Consider the following 18,006-nt stretch of genomic DNA (forward strand, 5'->3'; position numbering starts at 1 on the left):
AAAAAGAATGGGGTCAAATCATTCTCCATTTCCTGTATACTGCAGAAATGCAGCTGATTGAGAGCCCAGCATCACCTTACCATTTAGTATTCAGGGTGCTCTCAAATCCCGCACAGCTGCATTTATACTGCAGACAGACTGAGAAATCTACCACTGCCACATTCTCCTCTAATGGATTATGCAAAGAGGCTCAGGCTCAATATCCTGCTGGAGGCTTTTGTGTTAACTTTAGACTGTGGTCTTGAGGAGGGTGGTTACCGTGTGGGTCTTTGCAGTGTGTGTTTTATGGCTTTCACTCACTTGGTGTGTAATGGTTTTTACCTGGCACTTCGCAAATAACTCTCACTCTAGTGTTAGCTACCAGTCAAAAGTAGAGCAAGTCTGAAGTTTCCAACAAGTATGAAGTTTATGAATATAAATGACTATGGCATCCGTGAAAGTTGGGACTGAAGTTTTTAAGCTTTAGGCTACACCCATGATGAATCTCATGATTTTTTCCCAAACCTGATGTGTTTCCTTTTGAAACAGGATGTTTGGACAGATGATATCAATGGGTTTATTATGTTCTTGTTAAATAACCAATAGTTATATCACAGTAATACACCCCAATTTGCTAATTGCTAGTCGGTTTTATAAATATATGCTTCTTCTAAATGTTTTACCCTAGCATATACTGTAGACATCATCAAAGTTAACACATAGAAGCTGCAAATTTTCCATTTTCGTTTCATATGATCTTCATAAATGCTTCAGTCATCCCACCAAGGAGCCAAAAAATGCAGTGCAATATCTCTGAACAGTGCATGGTTGAAAATAGTGCATAAACAGACTTCAGTGTTATGCTGCGTTCCATTAGCTTTATCTAAAATGGTCTTAATTCTCTCTCCAGGCTCCAAACCCTATTGATGTTGCAGCACGACCAGGAACAGTCCCGCACACTCTCCTTCAGAAGGACCCAAGGGTAAGCCGCCCAGTCTTAAAATCATATCAGGATTGTGATGTTTTGAGCATTTCATGTACCTGGACTTTGTTACAAAACATATCTGTCTGTTTCCTTTTCTCTTTTTCTTCCTCGGCTCCTTACAGATAACAGATCCTTTTAGGACCTCAGTAAGAGTAAGCATCACATTTTCATTCTCTTTCAAATCCCTGCATTTTCCTCCTTAAATGCCACCACCTTTGTGCTAATGCTTTGAAATGTCCCCTGTGCTCATGTCAGAAGCCAGGCAAATGGTGTGCAGTGCATGTTCAGATCGCCTGGCAGATCTACCATCATCAGCAGAAGATGAAAGTAAGTTCTCAGGAACCAAAGAGCTTGTCTCTTTTCTTTAGAACAGTGTAGCCTTTAGTGTGAGGGAAGTACAAGAATACACCAGTATGCTTTGTAATGATTCATGCATTAAAGACCATCTCAGTAATTTTCCCTCATTAAGGACAGTTTACTCAAAGAAATAGTATTTATTTATACACTCACTCCAGTCTATATTATATTATATTATATTATATTATATTATATTATATTATATTATATTATATTATATTATATTATATTATATTATATTATATTATATTATACGTCACGTCACGTCACGTCACGTCACGTCACATCACCCTGGACCACAAAACCTGAAGTGTATTTTTTTTTTTTTTTTTTTTCAAAATTGAGATTTATACATTTTCTGAAAGCTTCCCATTGGTGTATTGATTGTTATGATAGGACAATATTTGGCTGAGATACAACTATTTGAATATCTGGAATCTGAGGGTTCAAAATTTTGAGAAAATCGCCTTTAAAGTTGTCCAAATGAAGTTCTTAGCAATGCATATTACAATGTTTTGATATATTTACAGTAGGAAATTTACAAAACATCTTCATGGAACATGATCTTTACTTAATATCCTAATGATTTTTGGCATAAAAGAAAAATATATAATTTTGACGCATACAATGTATTTTTGGCTTTTGCTGCAAATATACCCCAGAGACTTAAGACTGGTTTTGTGCTCCAGGGTCACATATTATATTATATTGTATCGAATTGTATTGTATTGTATTGTAATGTATTATTTTTGAAATGACTTTATCTCACAAAAGCAGATGCACTTGGACCCACATAAACTGGATATGAATGGAAAACTTGATTTGTTCAGCCGTCCTCCAGCTCCAGGTGTGTTCCCTGGGTTCCCATACCCTCATGATCTGGCCAGACCCCTCTTTTCATCAACAGGTATGTGAAGAAAACTCAAAGTAAACATAAAATCAAACTTGACCCTATTTAATAACAACTCACATCCCTGGTTATAGTGTGCACAGTTCAGTTATTCCAGATGAAAACTTTATGAGTAAACTCAAATCCTGCCCTACATGGTTTTTCTCATTGAATGTCCCGTAAGATAGATAACAAACAACATGCTATATTGATTTAAAATTCTTAAGCTGAAAAGATAACAGTTGTAGATGAAAAGTTGCACAACCATTCCTGGAAATAATTCCCTTTCCTGCTGTGTTGTGAAAGCCTGATGCTAGACCTGACCGCCTTAAGAGATTCTACTTAAATATATTCATTTAAATCAATTCGTTCCACTTATAAACTAGATTTATAATCCAACCAAGATACTGCTCTCACAGATTATTTATGTCTTATCTTGTAAATTATACTGCAGTCTCTTTATTGGCATGGCTTCAGCATAATAAAATGGATTTGTATGTCTTTCCCTCTCTCATGCTCCGTGCTCAATAATTTGCATGTTGTTATTTTGAATGTTGTCTTGGCTCAACGCTGGGGCCACAGGCATGAATATAAATGCTTTTACCTGATATAATTGACTGGTAGCTCTTTGTTGAAGGGCAACATGAGCGCGTCTGCCCTTTAGATTGTAATTATGCAGCGTGGAGTCATGAAGGAGCTTGTAATTGGTTTCTTCATTAATGATACACAGTTACAAATGACACATAGACAGTTGACCCTTTCAAATGCAACCTGAACACTCAATCTTAGACATCACTGTCCTTTTTATTGTCCGGGCAAACTACTCTAACAGCTTATTACTGAGAGTCCTGCCCCAAATGCACACCATTGGTTGAGCCAGGCTGACTTCTAATTGTCTCTACATATTAAGCTGGAATAGGAGAAAGTATTTAATCTAACAAGACTTATCATTACCCAAGACATCTCTTGTCTCTGTGCATATAGAGACTACATCTGGTGCTGTTTGGGTGAATATTTGACTGGTTTGGCTAACTCTGTCTGCAATCACTTTGACTGATGTTTTTTTCCGTTGTATTCGATAGGATCGGGACATCCAGCTGCTTCACCCTATGGACCGTCTCCTCACCACGCCGGCTTCCTGCCTCCTAGCCATTTGGCAGGTAAGTGTAAGTAAACCACCATTTTAAATAGTTCCTCTCTTTCCGTTTGTACTACAAATTATTGTCAAGACCCTCTTTTATTTGATGGGAACATAAACAAGGCAAATGCAATCTGTTCCATGTGTTGTAGTGTTGCATTCAGCTATAAAAGCATTTTTACCACTAATTAAAAAAAAAAATACTGTACTTCTATCCCTCATAGCCTTGTTTTTGTTTGTCAAGTATAATGTAATATCTGTTGTAAGGGGGCGTTTACACAACACTGTTTTTTAACTAAAAACAGAAAACTTTTTATGCAATCTGCCCTTTCATTTGCACAGCAACAGTGTTTTGGGTACCTGAAAACACAATCTTTTTAAAGCAGGTTTCAAAGTGCACGTGTTTGAAAATGATACCATTATCATCTCCTTGTAAACTACAAAAATGCAAATTTGTGAACAGGTGACATCATGCACATGCGTGTTCGGTTTATAGGTATGTGTACATTCTCATAGTGTTTCTTTACAAAGTGACATTGGCAACTACTAGCCTGTCATGCATGATAATATAGTGTTTTTAGTCAGAAACTTTTCAAAAACGCAAACCTGTCCATTTTTAGTACATTGTTGCTGTGTAAACGTACCAAAAGGCTCCCCTTGGAGAGACACTTCTAAGCCTATTGTTATCAGATTATTCAGTCGGCTCAGAAATGTCTAACACAAAGGGTCAGATATTATAAATTTAACCTCAGCTCAACTTTCAACATCTATTCCACAATATAATGATTAATAAATGATTTGGAAACAAATGGTCTTACATATTATATTGGCAAGTTATTCTATAGTAGTCATTTTGCCATGTTGGAATTTGTAAAAATATGTCAACAAAACAAGATAAACTTACTAAGGCTTGATGTTTTATATTGAATGTAACTATTTTTGTTGAACTGGCAGGTGTATAAAAAGTCTAAACAGTGAACACTTACACTTATATTCAAGATGTTTTATTATTTAGATTAATAAATTGGAAAACAAGGCAAAGTTAAGAACATGCTTTGCAGTGTAAAGTGACAATGGTGTTTTCATTTTATCATGAACTAGCTCATGCTTTCATGACCTCTAGGATCATAGACGCAATGGTGTTTTAATTTTATCATGAACTAGTTCATGCATTCATGACGTCTAGAATCATAGACTGTCTTTTAGAGAACTTTCTGACCAAAACTACAATGCACAACAAAACATAGTAAAAGTGATATTTTACTGTGTATCATTTTTACTGGCTTTAGATAGTGTTCCCCCACAGTTTCTATCAGATATGTTATTTGAGTTTGAAGCTGAATGCTGATTTCACACAATGAGCTTTTAAGTCAGTCCAATTTGAGTTCATAAACAGCTGGGGCCCAAAGGAATTGGAGAGAAAATGGGTAAAATGAAGAATTGGGTGCAGTGTTGCCTAATGGTGAAAGCTCAAGACTGGTAATCAAAAGGTTTCCCAGTCAAGAACTTAGCACTGTTGTGCCCTTGAGCAAAGCACTTAACTGAAGGTTGCTCCAAGGGGGATTGTTTATGTAAATTAGCCTATTGTAAGTTGCTTTGGATAAAAGCATGTGCTAAATGACTGCTTGCTTACTTAAGTACACTGTGGATTAGTCATAAATCCATTTCTGGAATCAGGAGTTTAAATTCATGTTTCGCATAAAAAACACTGAATTGTGTTTTTTAACTTGTGGGCTGGAGGTTGTCTATTTGTATTTAATTTAATTATAAACACAACTATGAATGATTTGGGCTCCTTCACCCATTGCAAGGTACGTATGAACAAATAGCTTAATGCTTTCAGGGTTAAGTAGATGGAATAATCACAGAAACCTCTAGAGGAGATGGCAGACATATGAGTTGTTTTGTTTGCTGTCATTTAATCATTTTTCACATTGGACATTTTTAAAATGTCCCTGCCTATCACACCCCAATCAGGTATTGCTCTTCCTGCCAGCACCTCTTGCTGCCTAATCCACAGTCAGTGAACACTCTCCAACAGTCTTACTGGGAGAAATAAACAACCCTTAGGGAGTCAGAATAGCAGCAGTAACAGTGGCGCAAAAAACAAAGCTTGCTTGTAAGAGAAAAGCCAGTTGGAATGGTCGGGCACCTCCGGCCCCGCGTCGCTAATCCCTGTTTGGCATTTTGCAGATCCATTCAGTCGCTCCAGTACCTTTGGCGGCCTCAGCAACCTTTCAAGCAGTGCCTTCGGTGGATTAGGCAACCCAGCCCTCGGTAAGCCCTTGCCCCCGGCCTCTAGCTCGACTCAGTGCAGCACAGCTTAGCTCTAGACCACAGAGAGTGCAGAGGGAATAAAAAGGAGGTGGGAATGAAAGAAAGGCACTTAGCTTTGCAGCAAATGCCAAATGAGAGTTTAGGGAAGCGGGGGAGGCAGGCATTACCACAGACAGTCTTTTGCCAAATTCACAACCCAACTCAAACTCGCAACCCAACTGGTTTAGCATTGCTCTTGCATTCATTAGTCGCTTGCAAAGTAGGGTGGAAGGTTTGCCATATCTCATTTCCTCTCCCTTCTTCCTTCATTGGCTGAACGGGACTTCTTTTTGTGAAATTGATTGTATTGAAATAGAATCTCTATGGAACGCTTTGCTTTTCATAGCTCTTGACCCCGCCGGGTCATCTATTTGTTCACTGCCCTCAAAAGCAGCCCTTGGCACCCCTTTTGTAGAAGAAACCACTATACACCAATAACCTTTCATCTTGTGTATGCAGAACCTCGACAGAACTGGACAGCGGTCTGTTCAACTGATGATGTTTCTTGTTATTTCAGGGGCCAACAGTGTATTTGGACCCAAAGAGGGTCCAGGGCTACCTGGTCTCAGTAGTCCTCATCATGACACCTGGAATCGGCTGCACCGAACACCACCCTCCTTCCCGACCCCTCCACAGTGGCCCAAATCCGCAGATGCAGAAAGAAGCAGCTCTGCAAACAGCCATGACAGAGAGAGAGAGCGGGAGAAAGAAAAAGAACGGGAAAGAGAAAAAAGGGACTCTTCTATAGGGAAGGAAGAGAAGGATAAAGACAGGTTGGTGTTGTTGATTTCATGGACCAAGGCATCTTATTTTTGCCTAATATTTTGCCAAATTTTTGTCTCCTAATTCAACTAATGACGAGTTCTATCCTCTTACAGAGACTCTTTAGATCGTAATCGCCATTCGAACCGCTCTTCTCCAGCTTCAGCTCCCGTTAGCTACCAGATCAGCAGCCTGATCCGCTCCAACAGCCAGAACTCGACCGACTCCGGCAGACACCGCAGTGGTAGTGCCGACCGCAACCGTGAGCCTGAGAAAGAGCTGCTGGACCGCCAGCGAGAGGCAGGCATTTTGGGAGACACAAAGGTGAAGGAAAGTCGTTCTCCAGGAAAGGAAATTACAGACAGACGTTCCTCAGATGACTCTCTTAAATCCGTTCACCGATCGCCCTCTCCATACTCGAAAAATGTCCTTAACGATGCAGGAATCAAGATGGGTATCCCACAACCGCTACCAATGAAAGAAAGTGAGAGGGATAGGAAGGAGACCAGCTCAGGGGATCTGCTACAGAAGGTGAAGAACGACATGAAGATCAAGGAGGAACGCAAGGAAGATCAAGACGTGGTGGTGATTGGATCCGAAGCTGCCACTAAACCTCAAATCACTCCTCTGCCTCACCAAACCACACCAATTGCTCACCACCCTGTGCTATCCCATCAGCCTCCTCCGCCGTCTCCACGCTGTAGTGACCCTCCAACACCGTCCTCACTTCACGGTGTACCCATGCCACACTCGTTGCCGCTCACTCTGAGTGCCATGCATCAAATGGGAAGTCTGAATGCACTTGAACGCACCCGCATGGCACCTTTTATGGGAGTCAGCCCTCTCGCAGCAGGTCGAGACCGCCTTCCTCATCCGGCGTTTTGCTGGGATCCCCTACGAGAGGCTTACCGAAACCTTGACCTTCAACGGCGCATGGATTTCCAGCTGCGTTCTGAGCCCGGACACCGCTTCCCTGGTGTCTACGATCCAGAACGGCCCTATCGGGATCGGGAGCCACATGAATACTCCCACCACGAACACCTCCTGGAAGTTCGGCGGGAACAGGAGAGACTGAGGCAACAGGCTGAGGAAAGGGAGCGGTTGCATTTAAGGGAGGAACTGGATCGGGCAAGGCTCCACCAGCTTCACCAATCGCCCATCGAAGGACACTTACCCCACATGCCGCCATTTATGTCGCACCTTGGTGGGATGCCGTACCCAAGGCTTAGCCCTTCAACAGGACATAACGGACTTTTTAACCGGACACCCCCAACTGCAGCACTAAGTGCCCCTCCTCCTCTGGTACCCTCTGGTGCTGCCAGACCAGCGTCGCCAAGACGGACTACGCCAATCACCACCCAGGACCCTCGGGAGTACTCACCATCACGCAACCCCAAAGAAGTGGAGGCACGGTAACATACAGAAAGGAGAATGCCTCATTTGAGTTGGACACTGGCAACATGCACTTATTTTCACACAAAGTAGAGTAAATTACAAATAGATGTGTAATTTGTACAAATGTTTGTACCTTGGAACAAGCACATCAACCGGCTTTTTTAATTGATTGGAGTTGGGGAAAGAGTTGGTAGCTCCAACTCGTGGTAGCGTAAGATGTAAACGTGAACTCCCAACCAGAAATTTGATATTAATATATGAATCCGATGCCTTTTCAGTTTTTCATGTGAAAAGACATTCTGAAATGTGTTTGTACATTTCCTATCCCTCATGTACAGACATTTTTTTATGTATTTGCATTAAGTTTCATTCGTTCCCTGCCCTGTATTTATCCTAGTGAGCTGCTGGATATGGATGTCTACATATCTGAATTGGTAAGATCTCAGCTGATTTGCTCTATGGTACCTGGAAACATTCAGCGGTGGCCATGTACAAAGTTACATTTTGGAGGGGTTTTTCTTTGTTTGCTTGATTTTCTTTTTGAGATATGCAGACAAATATGTATTACGATGTTCTTGTTTGGTTTATGTAAAATTTAAAGATATTGTAAATATCTTGTTGATATTACTTGGAACAAAATGACATCGTACATTTGTTAGGCTTTTTAAATGTTTCTAAAAAACAATGAAATGAAACAGAACCACTTCCAGGTTGGAAACCGTGGTGACGGAATTGTCCAATCAGAGAAGAGGACTCGAATGGGGGGGCTGTCATGGCGGTGCAATCTATGCAAAGATGATTAAGAGTGTTCTGATTGGACGTTTATCAAATGGAGTTCTGAAGTGGGAACCTGGATAACTGTTATTCATTTGTCTAATGAAGAGCCAATGAAACAAACAGCTATAAACTTCCGGGTCATAAAGGAACTGCTTTAGCAGTGAACACTTCTCCAGCCACAAAACCTGGACATCTGAGAAACATATTGGAATGATTGGGGTGGCAATAGACTCTTTCTGTCGACCTTGTGGTGTTGTGCAGTTGTTTTTCTTAGACTCTTGTATACAAAACAAGTAGAGCTTTAGGCGTGAAAAAATGAAAATGAACATTCATGGTTTAAAAATGTATGGAATAAAGGTTGGACCTTATATCTGCATACCTGTCTGCTATTTATTATAAACACTGAGACTGGCTCACTGAATGTTGACGTATTGATGAAGTGTGCAAAGTTTCATAGACAAGCATGAATGAAGTGCCTGGGTCTTAAGAACCGAAGTCTATTATAGCAATAAAAAATTTTTTCCATGTATTTTCTTGATTAAGAAGCACATTTTACCCTCAGCTCCGAAAGAAATTCTCATTCTTTATACTGTAATACAGTAATGAGAATCAACCTGTCTGTATACAATGATTTGTAATATCATTTATCAAATATATTTTTAAAATATTATATTTTAATTAATAAATAATTATATTGCAATAATAATAATAAACTGTAATTGTTATAATAATTTTTATAATTTTATTTTAGTAATTACATATACTTACAAAAAGTATGACATACAGCAAATACTAGCATGATTTATACTTAAAATTGCACTACAATTGTACTTTACAATAAGCATTTGCTGCAAAATTACTAAAGAGATGAGATTTAACCGGATTGCTTTTAAGATAAGATTCTTTGCAAAATATTTCACAAACAAAAAAACTAGAACGGTCCAGATCATATAAATATGCTAACTGAATTTTAAACTGCATAAACAGACAGAACATGCTCCACAGTTGCTATTTACTATATTTTTACAGGAGAGAGCATTTACGTCAGCTGTGCTGTAGAGAGTAGGATGAGAGTGGTGATGGGACAGGCCTGCAACACGATATTGATTTTCTGCAAGTGCAGCTTTTGAGTGTTTGTGTTGCAGGTAACTGGTATTGACTCTGAGGCTAGTGCCGTATTGACCCGCGGTCGGGACTCATTAATGGGAGTGATGCCTGCTAATGAGCGACCAAAAAGGTGTTCCTGTGGCTCAGTGGTAGAGCATTGCGTTAGCAGTGCGAAAAAGTTGTGGGTTTGATTCCCAGGGAACACGTTAAGTAGAAAAAAAAAAATGTTAGCCTGAATGCACTGTAAGTCACTTTGGATAAAAGCATCTGCCAAATGCATAAATGTAAATGTAGAACAGACCAAAGGTTGTCTGTCCCGCAAATAAGATGACCAGTGTTTACTGTCCTTCAAGGATTGACCGTCTGTGCCTGTCTTTCTGACTTGGCATTTCTTTCTCCCGCTCTCTTCATCTTTCTTCTCCCCAACTGACAAACAATTCATCCTCATAAGCATCCCTAACTGGCTCCATCTGGCGTGCCACGCTCAGCCCTGCCCTCGGCCCCGGCCCTCACCTCGAGTAATGGCAGCATGCGTCAGGCAGTGTGCAGTCATTAGTGATGTTATTGAGAATCGATGGTCTCCCCGCCGTGTCTGGCAGCCTATCTGGACGTGCTGCTTCAGAGAGGTCCATCGCTGGAGAGAGAGATGGACGGACTGGGAAAGCTGCCGTGAGGTGTATTGGAAAGAGAGTTAAATCGGGATCCATTTCAATTTGGCCATGCTGTAATTGAGAGGGTTACTCCGTAGACACTGAGCATCTGTGCCTCCCTGGCCCTCTGCTGTCTCCCTCTAATCAGCTAGTTAGCACTTTCCAGACCTGGACCGGATAGAGAAACCAGAGAGAAACTGTTCACATTTAGATTTTGTATTCAAGGCCCTGCAAAGATGTTTAATAGACATGTTTGGGTGGTTAGCCAATATACTATCAGGCTGCAAAGAGCATTATTAAAAAAAAAAAAAAAAAAACGTAGACATTTAAGCAATAACGGACAGCTCTCTCCATAGAGCTTTTTGATTGGAAAACAGTCATTATTTTTGCAGCCTGCGTAGTGGAGCGGAAATTACACGCTTGACTTATCTTTCATACTGGCACTCAGGCCAATTATCTGAGTATAAAATAAAGTAGGACACATTTTTAACATTAACATTCTCAATTTCGGCCTATAATTTCCAAATCACCTACATTTTACCTGTTCAGCTAAAATGTGCCAAATTATAGCCCAATAAATACATATCTCTTTTATAATTGACTACTATTAAATGTAAATTTGCGTTTTACAAATATATCCGTTTTATGTTTGAAGATTAGCGATTTGCAATTTTTCTGGTTTTCCCAACAAATCTGACAAAGGAGCTGCTCTGCAGTCTAATGTGGTGCTAGTGTCAAGTACAGGTTTTAAAATTTTACATTTATTTTTAATCCATAACAACTATTATGTAATCCTTATACCCTATATCTGGCTCATTTACCTCAATATACTGAGTATATTTACAGGGTAACACTTAGGGACCAATTCTCCCTATTAACTAGTTGCCTACTAGCATGCATATGTCACCCTGGACCACAAAACCAGTCTTAAGTGTCAGTTTTTCAAAATTGAGATTTATACATCATCTAAAAGCTGAATAAATAAGCTTTCCATTGGTGTATGATTTGTTAGGATAGGACAAAATGATTTAAAAACCAGGAATCTGAGGATGCAAAAAAAAAATCGAAATATTGAGAAAATCGCCTTTAAAGTTGTCCAAATGAAGTTCTCAGCAATGCATATTACTAATCAAAAATTAAGTTTTGATATATTTATGGTAGGAAATTTTCAAAATATCTTAATGGAACATGATCTTTACTTAATATCCAAATGATTTTTGGCATAAAAGAAAAATCGATAATTTTGACCCATTCAAAGTATTTTTAGCTATTGCTACAAATATACCTGTGCTACTTTAGATTGCTTTTGTGCTCCAGGGTCACAAATTAGCTGTTTATCAATACTTTTAAGCATTTATTAATACCTTATTCTGTATGGCCCATTTGAAATTCCTTAATTCTACCCACACTTAAACTTAGGGTCCTGGGTGGTGATCCGTCTTAACAACCATCTCACTATTAATAAGCAGCAAATTAGGAGTTTATTGATGCAAAAGCCATAGTTAATAGTTGATAGTTAACAGCGAAAACAGAGTATAATTTTCTGACACCAGCAGAAGCAGATGTTAAAATTCATATTGCTAGAAGTCATCTTAATGAGTGACAGAAATCTAAGACAAAAAAAATATAAAACTTAAGATTTCATCTACACCACATCTAGTGGTGGTATCAGATGGTAATACCATGAAAATATACAGTATAAGATTAATTTACTCCATAACTGTACTACTTTATATCCATATAACACAGTGAAGCACTGACCTCAGATGGAGTAGATTCCTGCCTGAAGTGATAGAATAGCATCTTTCTACACCTCTAAATATACTGCCACAGACTTGGCACTCCAGAAATACTGACTCGGAGTGCTTCTGGAAAGAAACACATCCACTGTAAACAGGAACATAGGAGAGAACGGAATGGAAACAAATAATCGTTTATTCTAAAAACAAGCAAGCCATTGACATAAAGGGATAAAATGAGAAAGCTTGTACTAAAGTAGTCAGGAAAAGACAAAGAAGGGGGAAAGGAGAGAGAAATAGAATTCCAGACAGACCAACTGAGCCCCAGCAGCTAAATCATTTTTCCACTTTCATTCATTTTTGAAATGATTTTTTCCTTCTTTCTTCATGCCTCGGTGAAAGCTCGCTGCCTGACTCCTCACACTTGCATACACAGGCATCATTGTGTATACAAAGCGTAAAAGCCAAAGAGAATTTATGCAGCTGGGTTCATCTGGCAGAGATGGAGGTTACAGTGGAGAGAAGCTGGCGTGATATTCAGACGACCTGCAATCTGCGCAGATCGAAGACTAGATCGGTGGAGACAGATGCTGTGCTCAATAGAGAAGGAGAGTAGAAGAAACGCTTTTCAATTTGTTCAATCATAATGTCAGGGTTTTTCAAAATTTGTCTGCACCGAGGGGTTAAGGTTTGACTGTTTAGTACGGCCCTGTTAGCCCCTGATGGTAGATGCTATAACGCTCACAGGCAAAAAGCATCGTGCTCCATTGACTGCATGCTTGAAAAATAGCTGTGTATTCTGACTAAACAACATTTGTGCAAGCAGCATATTACATTATAGTAGATGTTTGATTCATGAATAATTAATACTAATGGATAGCTTTCTTCAGGTAATATAAGCCTCTCTGATGTGCACTGAAGGTCATTTAGGCTCAAACAGTGAAACGACGATTTATTCTTTCAATCTATAAACACTGACCCTGTCTGATTCTCACAAATACATGGATGGCTGTTTGGGCACGGCACATCAGACGGTCTTCACATGGAGAAAGTTGTTTAAGGTCTAAGTTGTCACATTCAATGAATTATTACATTTAATCTAAAGAACGGACCACAAACTACTTTTTTTCAGTTATTTAAACAAAAGTTAGTGTTGTTGATGTATCTATCTTATTTGTTTTATTGTTTTACTTCACATTTCTGTTTATCTTCCATATCTATGCCAATTTGTATCCAAGCAACCTGTCTTTCAAATTAAAAATGTGTTTGAGATCATTTTTTCTTAACGGCGAAGAGAAATCTGTTGTTGTCCTAATTGAACAAAATATGATACAGAAGAACTTTTTCTCTTTTTTAATTAGTGGTCCAAACCTAAGAAATGTGAACTCAAACGTCTGTTCAAAACATAATCATTCAAAAGTCTGGGGTTGATTGAGGTTTTTAATGTCTCTTCTGCTCACCAAGGATGCATTTATTTGAACAAAAAATACAGTCAAAACAGTAATATTGTGAAATATTATTGCTATTCTCCATTTCATTTCTACATTTTTAAAATGTAGTTTATTCCTGTGATGGCAAGGCTCCAAACAAAATATATTTTTGTGAAATCAGTGATACTTTTTTTTCAATATTCTTTGATTAACAGAAAAAAATACATACTGTATATATAAAAACAAAAAGCATTTACTAGAAATACAAATTTTTGTAACATTAGAAGTGTCTTTACTGACACTTCTGATCAATTTAATGCACCTTTACTGAAAGAAATATATATATAATTTTTACATTTATAAAAAAAATGTATTGATATTTTTTTTACTGACCACAAACTTTTGAATGGCAGTGTATTTTGTAAGTATTCCATTTATAATCCAAGTTGTCCAGCTTTTCATTAATAAAACAGACAAACGACTTACACTTGGTATCAGCACCATGGTATTGCAGGGCCAGGCACCACTCGCATTTTCTCAACATTGTTTTACTACTCTTCTGATAATTATTTGGTTCTATGGAGGAGCATATGGCCTTGGCCTGTGATGCAAATGTGTACTTTTAGCTGAAATCTCTTAATCTGTGTGCTTTCACTTCTGACATATGACTAACAGCAAACATCTGACAACTGCCCTGCACTTGACCCTGTGTTTTTTAAGCTGGCTTTGTACAGTATTCGGAGCTGTATGACTGCTGGAGGAGGAGATGGGAGGGCGCTGCATGCACACCCTCGGCTAAATGATTGCAGATGCCTGGCTTGAGCTCAAAAGCTCTGCATTCCTCCCCTGTCGAAAATACATTAGACCAGCTCTGCTCTGGCCTATACTGTCTGGCAGCCTGCTTTGAAAAAAGAAAAAACTCACTTATCTGTTATCAGCACATGAACACATAACAATTCCCATATCTTATCTTTCCCTGTTCGCTAATGTCATATAGCTTAAGGGCAGGTACTGTAGTGGTTGCAGGGCTACGACCAACAGAAGTCTTTGCCAGTCAGCAAAGTGCATTGACCGGAGCGTGTTTGTAGTTTCAAATATTTGAATTTCCATAGAACTGCATTTCACAAGAAGACACGGAATATGGCTTCCTGGCACCAGACCATCAACGGTTGTTCTCATAGTGTGCATATGCATGTAAAACCGACCCATAACAGCCGCGTTTAGATGTGCTGGCTAAACGCTCCTGGCTGTAGACATCCAACTATCAGCCTAAACCCGCCATTACACAGTGGCTCAACCATCAGCGTTTGGCTTCTGTTGACAAGTGGCTATTTAACACATCACAACAACAAGAGCTGCTATCGAGCCCAGCCTCTCCAGGACGGGTCACTGTGTCGCCCAGGAATGCTTTTTATCTTTTGCTTTGGGCTTGCTGGTTTTAGTCTGCGGACACTCCCTTTCTTCTTCTGAAGCTCAGTGTAGCCATCGAGGAAAGGTCAAAGGAGAAGTTGGCCAACTTATAAACAAATACAGATGGGTTTATGCAAAAAGGAGGTTTCCATAGAAGCGATTTCATGGAAATGTGTACCAATGTAAATATCTACTTCAAACAATGCAAAAAAAATAATTTTCTTAATCTGTGTTGTTGGTTTGTTTGGCAATGAAAATATCCAAACATCCTTAAAAAGATTTTATGAACGTCATTTGTAATTATGAATATTCATATTGACGGTATATATATATATATATATATATATATATATATATATATATATATATATATATATATATATATATATATATATATATATATCATGGATACATAACTGATTTATTTTGAATTAAGTTTATTTTTCTTATCTCATTGGCACAATTTTTTTTTTTTTGTAATAAGCATGAATCAAACAAAACAGTTTATGCTAGAAATAAGAGAAAATCTAATTGCCAGTGGGATAAGAAAAAATAGATTTATTTCAAGATTATTTGAAAGCAAGTCACATTGTGTAATGCAGTTTTGATGATTCTCATTAAGAATCATTGATCTTGTTTTAAGAATGTTGAGATGTTTCTACTGGAAAATAATATATTTTTTTCCCCCATGAGGTTGCTATGTTGTTGCTGTATTTGTCCAATTTTATAAATTCTATATTTTACATCTCACAATTCTGTCTTTTTTCTTTCTTAATTCTGAGTTTATTTTCCACAGTTCTATTTTTTTTTCCTGCCATGCAATACAAAAATAAATTAATTTAAAAAAAAAGGATAATTGTGACTTTTTTTCTCACTATTGCCCATTTAAAGAAAGACAATTGAATTTATATCTCGCATTTTGCACAAAATGTTCTCAGAAAAAAAGTCCCAATTGTGAGATAAGAAGTTGCAATTACATTTTTTTTTTTTTATCCTGTGCACAAAAACAATTTTTGATAGCGATACCTTCTCTGACTGATTTTGCTAGTTAAGCACCCACCCCATACCAACACTGATGAGGATAAAACACCACAAACATGAATACAAATCATGCCTCCATTATCTTCTGCATCCAGAATCTCTGAATCTTTTATATGGAATGTCCATAATAATCAAGCATGGATTACGTTTTGACACACACGGGCATAAATCTGTTCACTGCGAGGCTGTTTGTGAGAGATAAAATGTCCATCATGCATGAAAATAGCAGGCGCTCTGTGCCCTGTTCCTGTTGTGTTCTTCTGTATGTGCACCGAATCTCACATTAATTAACGCTGCTCTTTCACCTGGGATCAGTTTCTCGTCCTTCTGTGCTCTATTTGGGTTGCTCATTATTTTCTTTCCCAGAGAAATATGTCTAATACCTACAAGCTGTGCGCCATCACAAATGGAGCATGCTCCGGCATAATGTCCTTTGTTGTTGCCAAATGGTTTTTTAATGAAAAGTTTAAGATGGGCATAATTACATATCTGAGGCTATTATGAAATCCAATATTACAATTAAAGCAATTTTATTTGCTTGTAATCTCCCTTCACCAAGTCTAATAAGGGTTTTGAAAGAAGGGCAAGCAGGCTTTGAATGGTGACTCTTTTGTAAATGCAGTTGGGCGTCTCAGTTCTCCATGTCTCTGATTGGCAGTGTCCTGGTGAGACTGTCAGAGAAGCACGTCTGTGATCATGTAGACTCAGTGACAAATCACTGAATTTGGGAGAAATGATGAAGGAAGTGCTGCCGCTTAGCGTACTGATTTCAGCTGGTTTAAGATGGCCTGACCAGCTAAAAAGTGACCAAAACAGCCTTCAGACCAGCTGAACACAAGCGAGGACAGGAAATAACCAGCTAAATCTGCACCAGACCAGCGCTAACAAGCCTAAAGCATGCTGCGAATTCATTCTGGTCTTTTCAGCGGGGCCCTTCACCATTCAGGGAGATCTGCTGAGAGTGAAGATGAACTGAACAAGACCATCCCTCTGCGCATGCGCAAGCCCCCTCCAGTCCAGCCAGCGCACCAATGTACAAACAAATGCCAATGAGATTATGCAAAAACTGCTTTTCCATAGAAACGACCTGCGAAGATGCATGCGAGAGGAAAATATCTGCCTTGATATAAGACATCTGCTTCTGCGAAATAGCCATATATAACAAACATGAGAAAATGTAATTTTGACCTGACATTTGTGCCTCTTGGCTGCATCCTTCGAATACAAATCATGTTTAATAGCGTGAACGCATGGGTTTATGAATAATGTGGCAATCAGTTTCTTGACTAATGGCATTGAATGTTTATTGTTAAAAATTGGCTATATATATATTGTAAATATGCATAAATGTAAAGATGTTCAGGAGCTGTAGCCTGAAGCAATCGTCGATGACAATTCTGTTATAGATCAACAGCTACCCCTGCTGGATGATTTCTAAAACTACAGCTACATCCAATTCTTAGTGCATAGTTGACAAAAAAAAAAAATCAAGATTTTAGCGAAAAGTTGTATGAATGTATAACTTATTATTATATTAATTATTATTATAGTTTTGCTATCACATTTAAACTGTCTTAGAATCAAGTCTTTAACCAAATTCTACCCAAATCATCATTTATTTTTATATATTTTGATACTTTATGTGTTTAAAATGTTATTTGTATAGAGTGTTGCTTTACCTTGTCCCAACTATTTTTATAAACCCTTATTTTCACCCCAGAATGCTAAACACATTTCATTATTTGGGTGGCATAAAAGACACTGTGATAGAAATATTCATCATCTTCAGAAAATAAAATTATAATGCATGTACGTCCATTGTTGTATATTGTCCACAAGGTGCTATAAAGGGCCCTTTATTCTTTTCAGTTAATTTAACTTGTTGAAAAAAAAAGTATTTTAGCATATAGCCTACAAATATTCTATTTAGTTCTTATAAAACTTGCATTCATGCATGATTGAAGATTTTTTTTTTTTTAAGATGGAGATAAGTTTATAAAATGGTATCACTGTATTAATTACAGTATGTCT

General features: G+C 38.3%; 1 protein-coding gene across 13 annotated transcripts in view; it reads left to right on the top strand.

The window, feature by feature from the left end:
- LOC109090333 (autism susceptibility gene 2 protein homolog) overlaps window positions 1-8,974 on the top strand; it is a 262,493-nt gene extending 253,519 nt beyond the window's left edge. For 8 of the 13 annotated variants that reach the window (XM_042723541.1, XM_042723544.1, XM_042723540.1 and 5 more), the window contains 8 exons: window positions 890-961; window positions 1,087-1,116; window positions 1,220-1,291; window positions 2,096-2,228; window positions 3,293-3,376; window positions 5,542-5,625; window positions 6,182-6,437; window positions 6,543-8,974. In XM_042723541.1, the coding sequence (XP_042579475.1) occupies window positions 890-961; window positions 1,087-1,116; window positions 1,220-1,291; window positions 2,096-2,228; window positions 3,293-3,376; window positions 5,542-5,625; window positions 6,182-6,437; window positions 6,543-7,842 (2,031 nt within the window). In that variant the 3' untranslated portion in view covers window positions 7,843-8,974. The remainder of the gene's footprint in view (window positions 1-889; window positions 962-1,086; window positions 1,117-1,219; window positions 1,292-2,095; window positions 2,229-3,292; window positions 3,377-5,541; window positions 5,626-6,181; window positions 6,438-6,542) is intronic. The other 5 variants (XM_042723543.1, XM_042723549.1, XM_042723542.1 and 2 more) reach the window with 4 other exon arrangements.
- Window positions 8,975-18,006: the final 9,032 nt, after the last annotated feature.

The sequence above is a fragment of the Cyprinus carpio genome, chromosome B5 (assembly GCF_018340385.1).
Source record: "Cyprinus carpio isolate SPL01 chromosome B5, ASM1834038v1, whole genome shotgun sequence".
NCBI classification, from domain to species: Eukaryota; Metazoa; Chordata; class Actinopteri; order Cypriniformes; family Cyprinidae; genus Cyprinus; species Cyprinus carpio.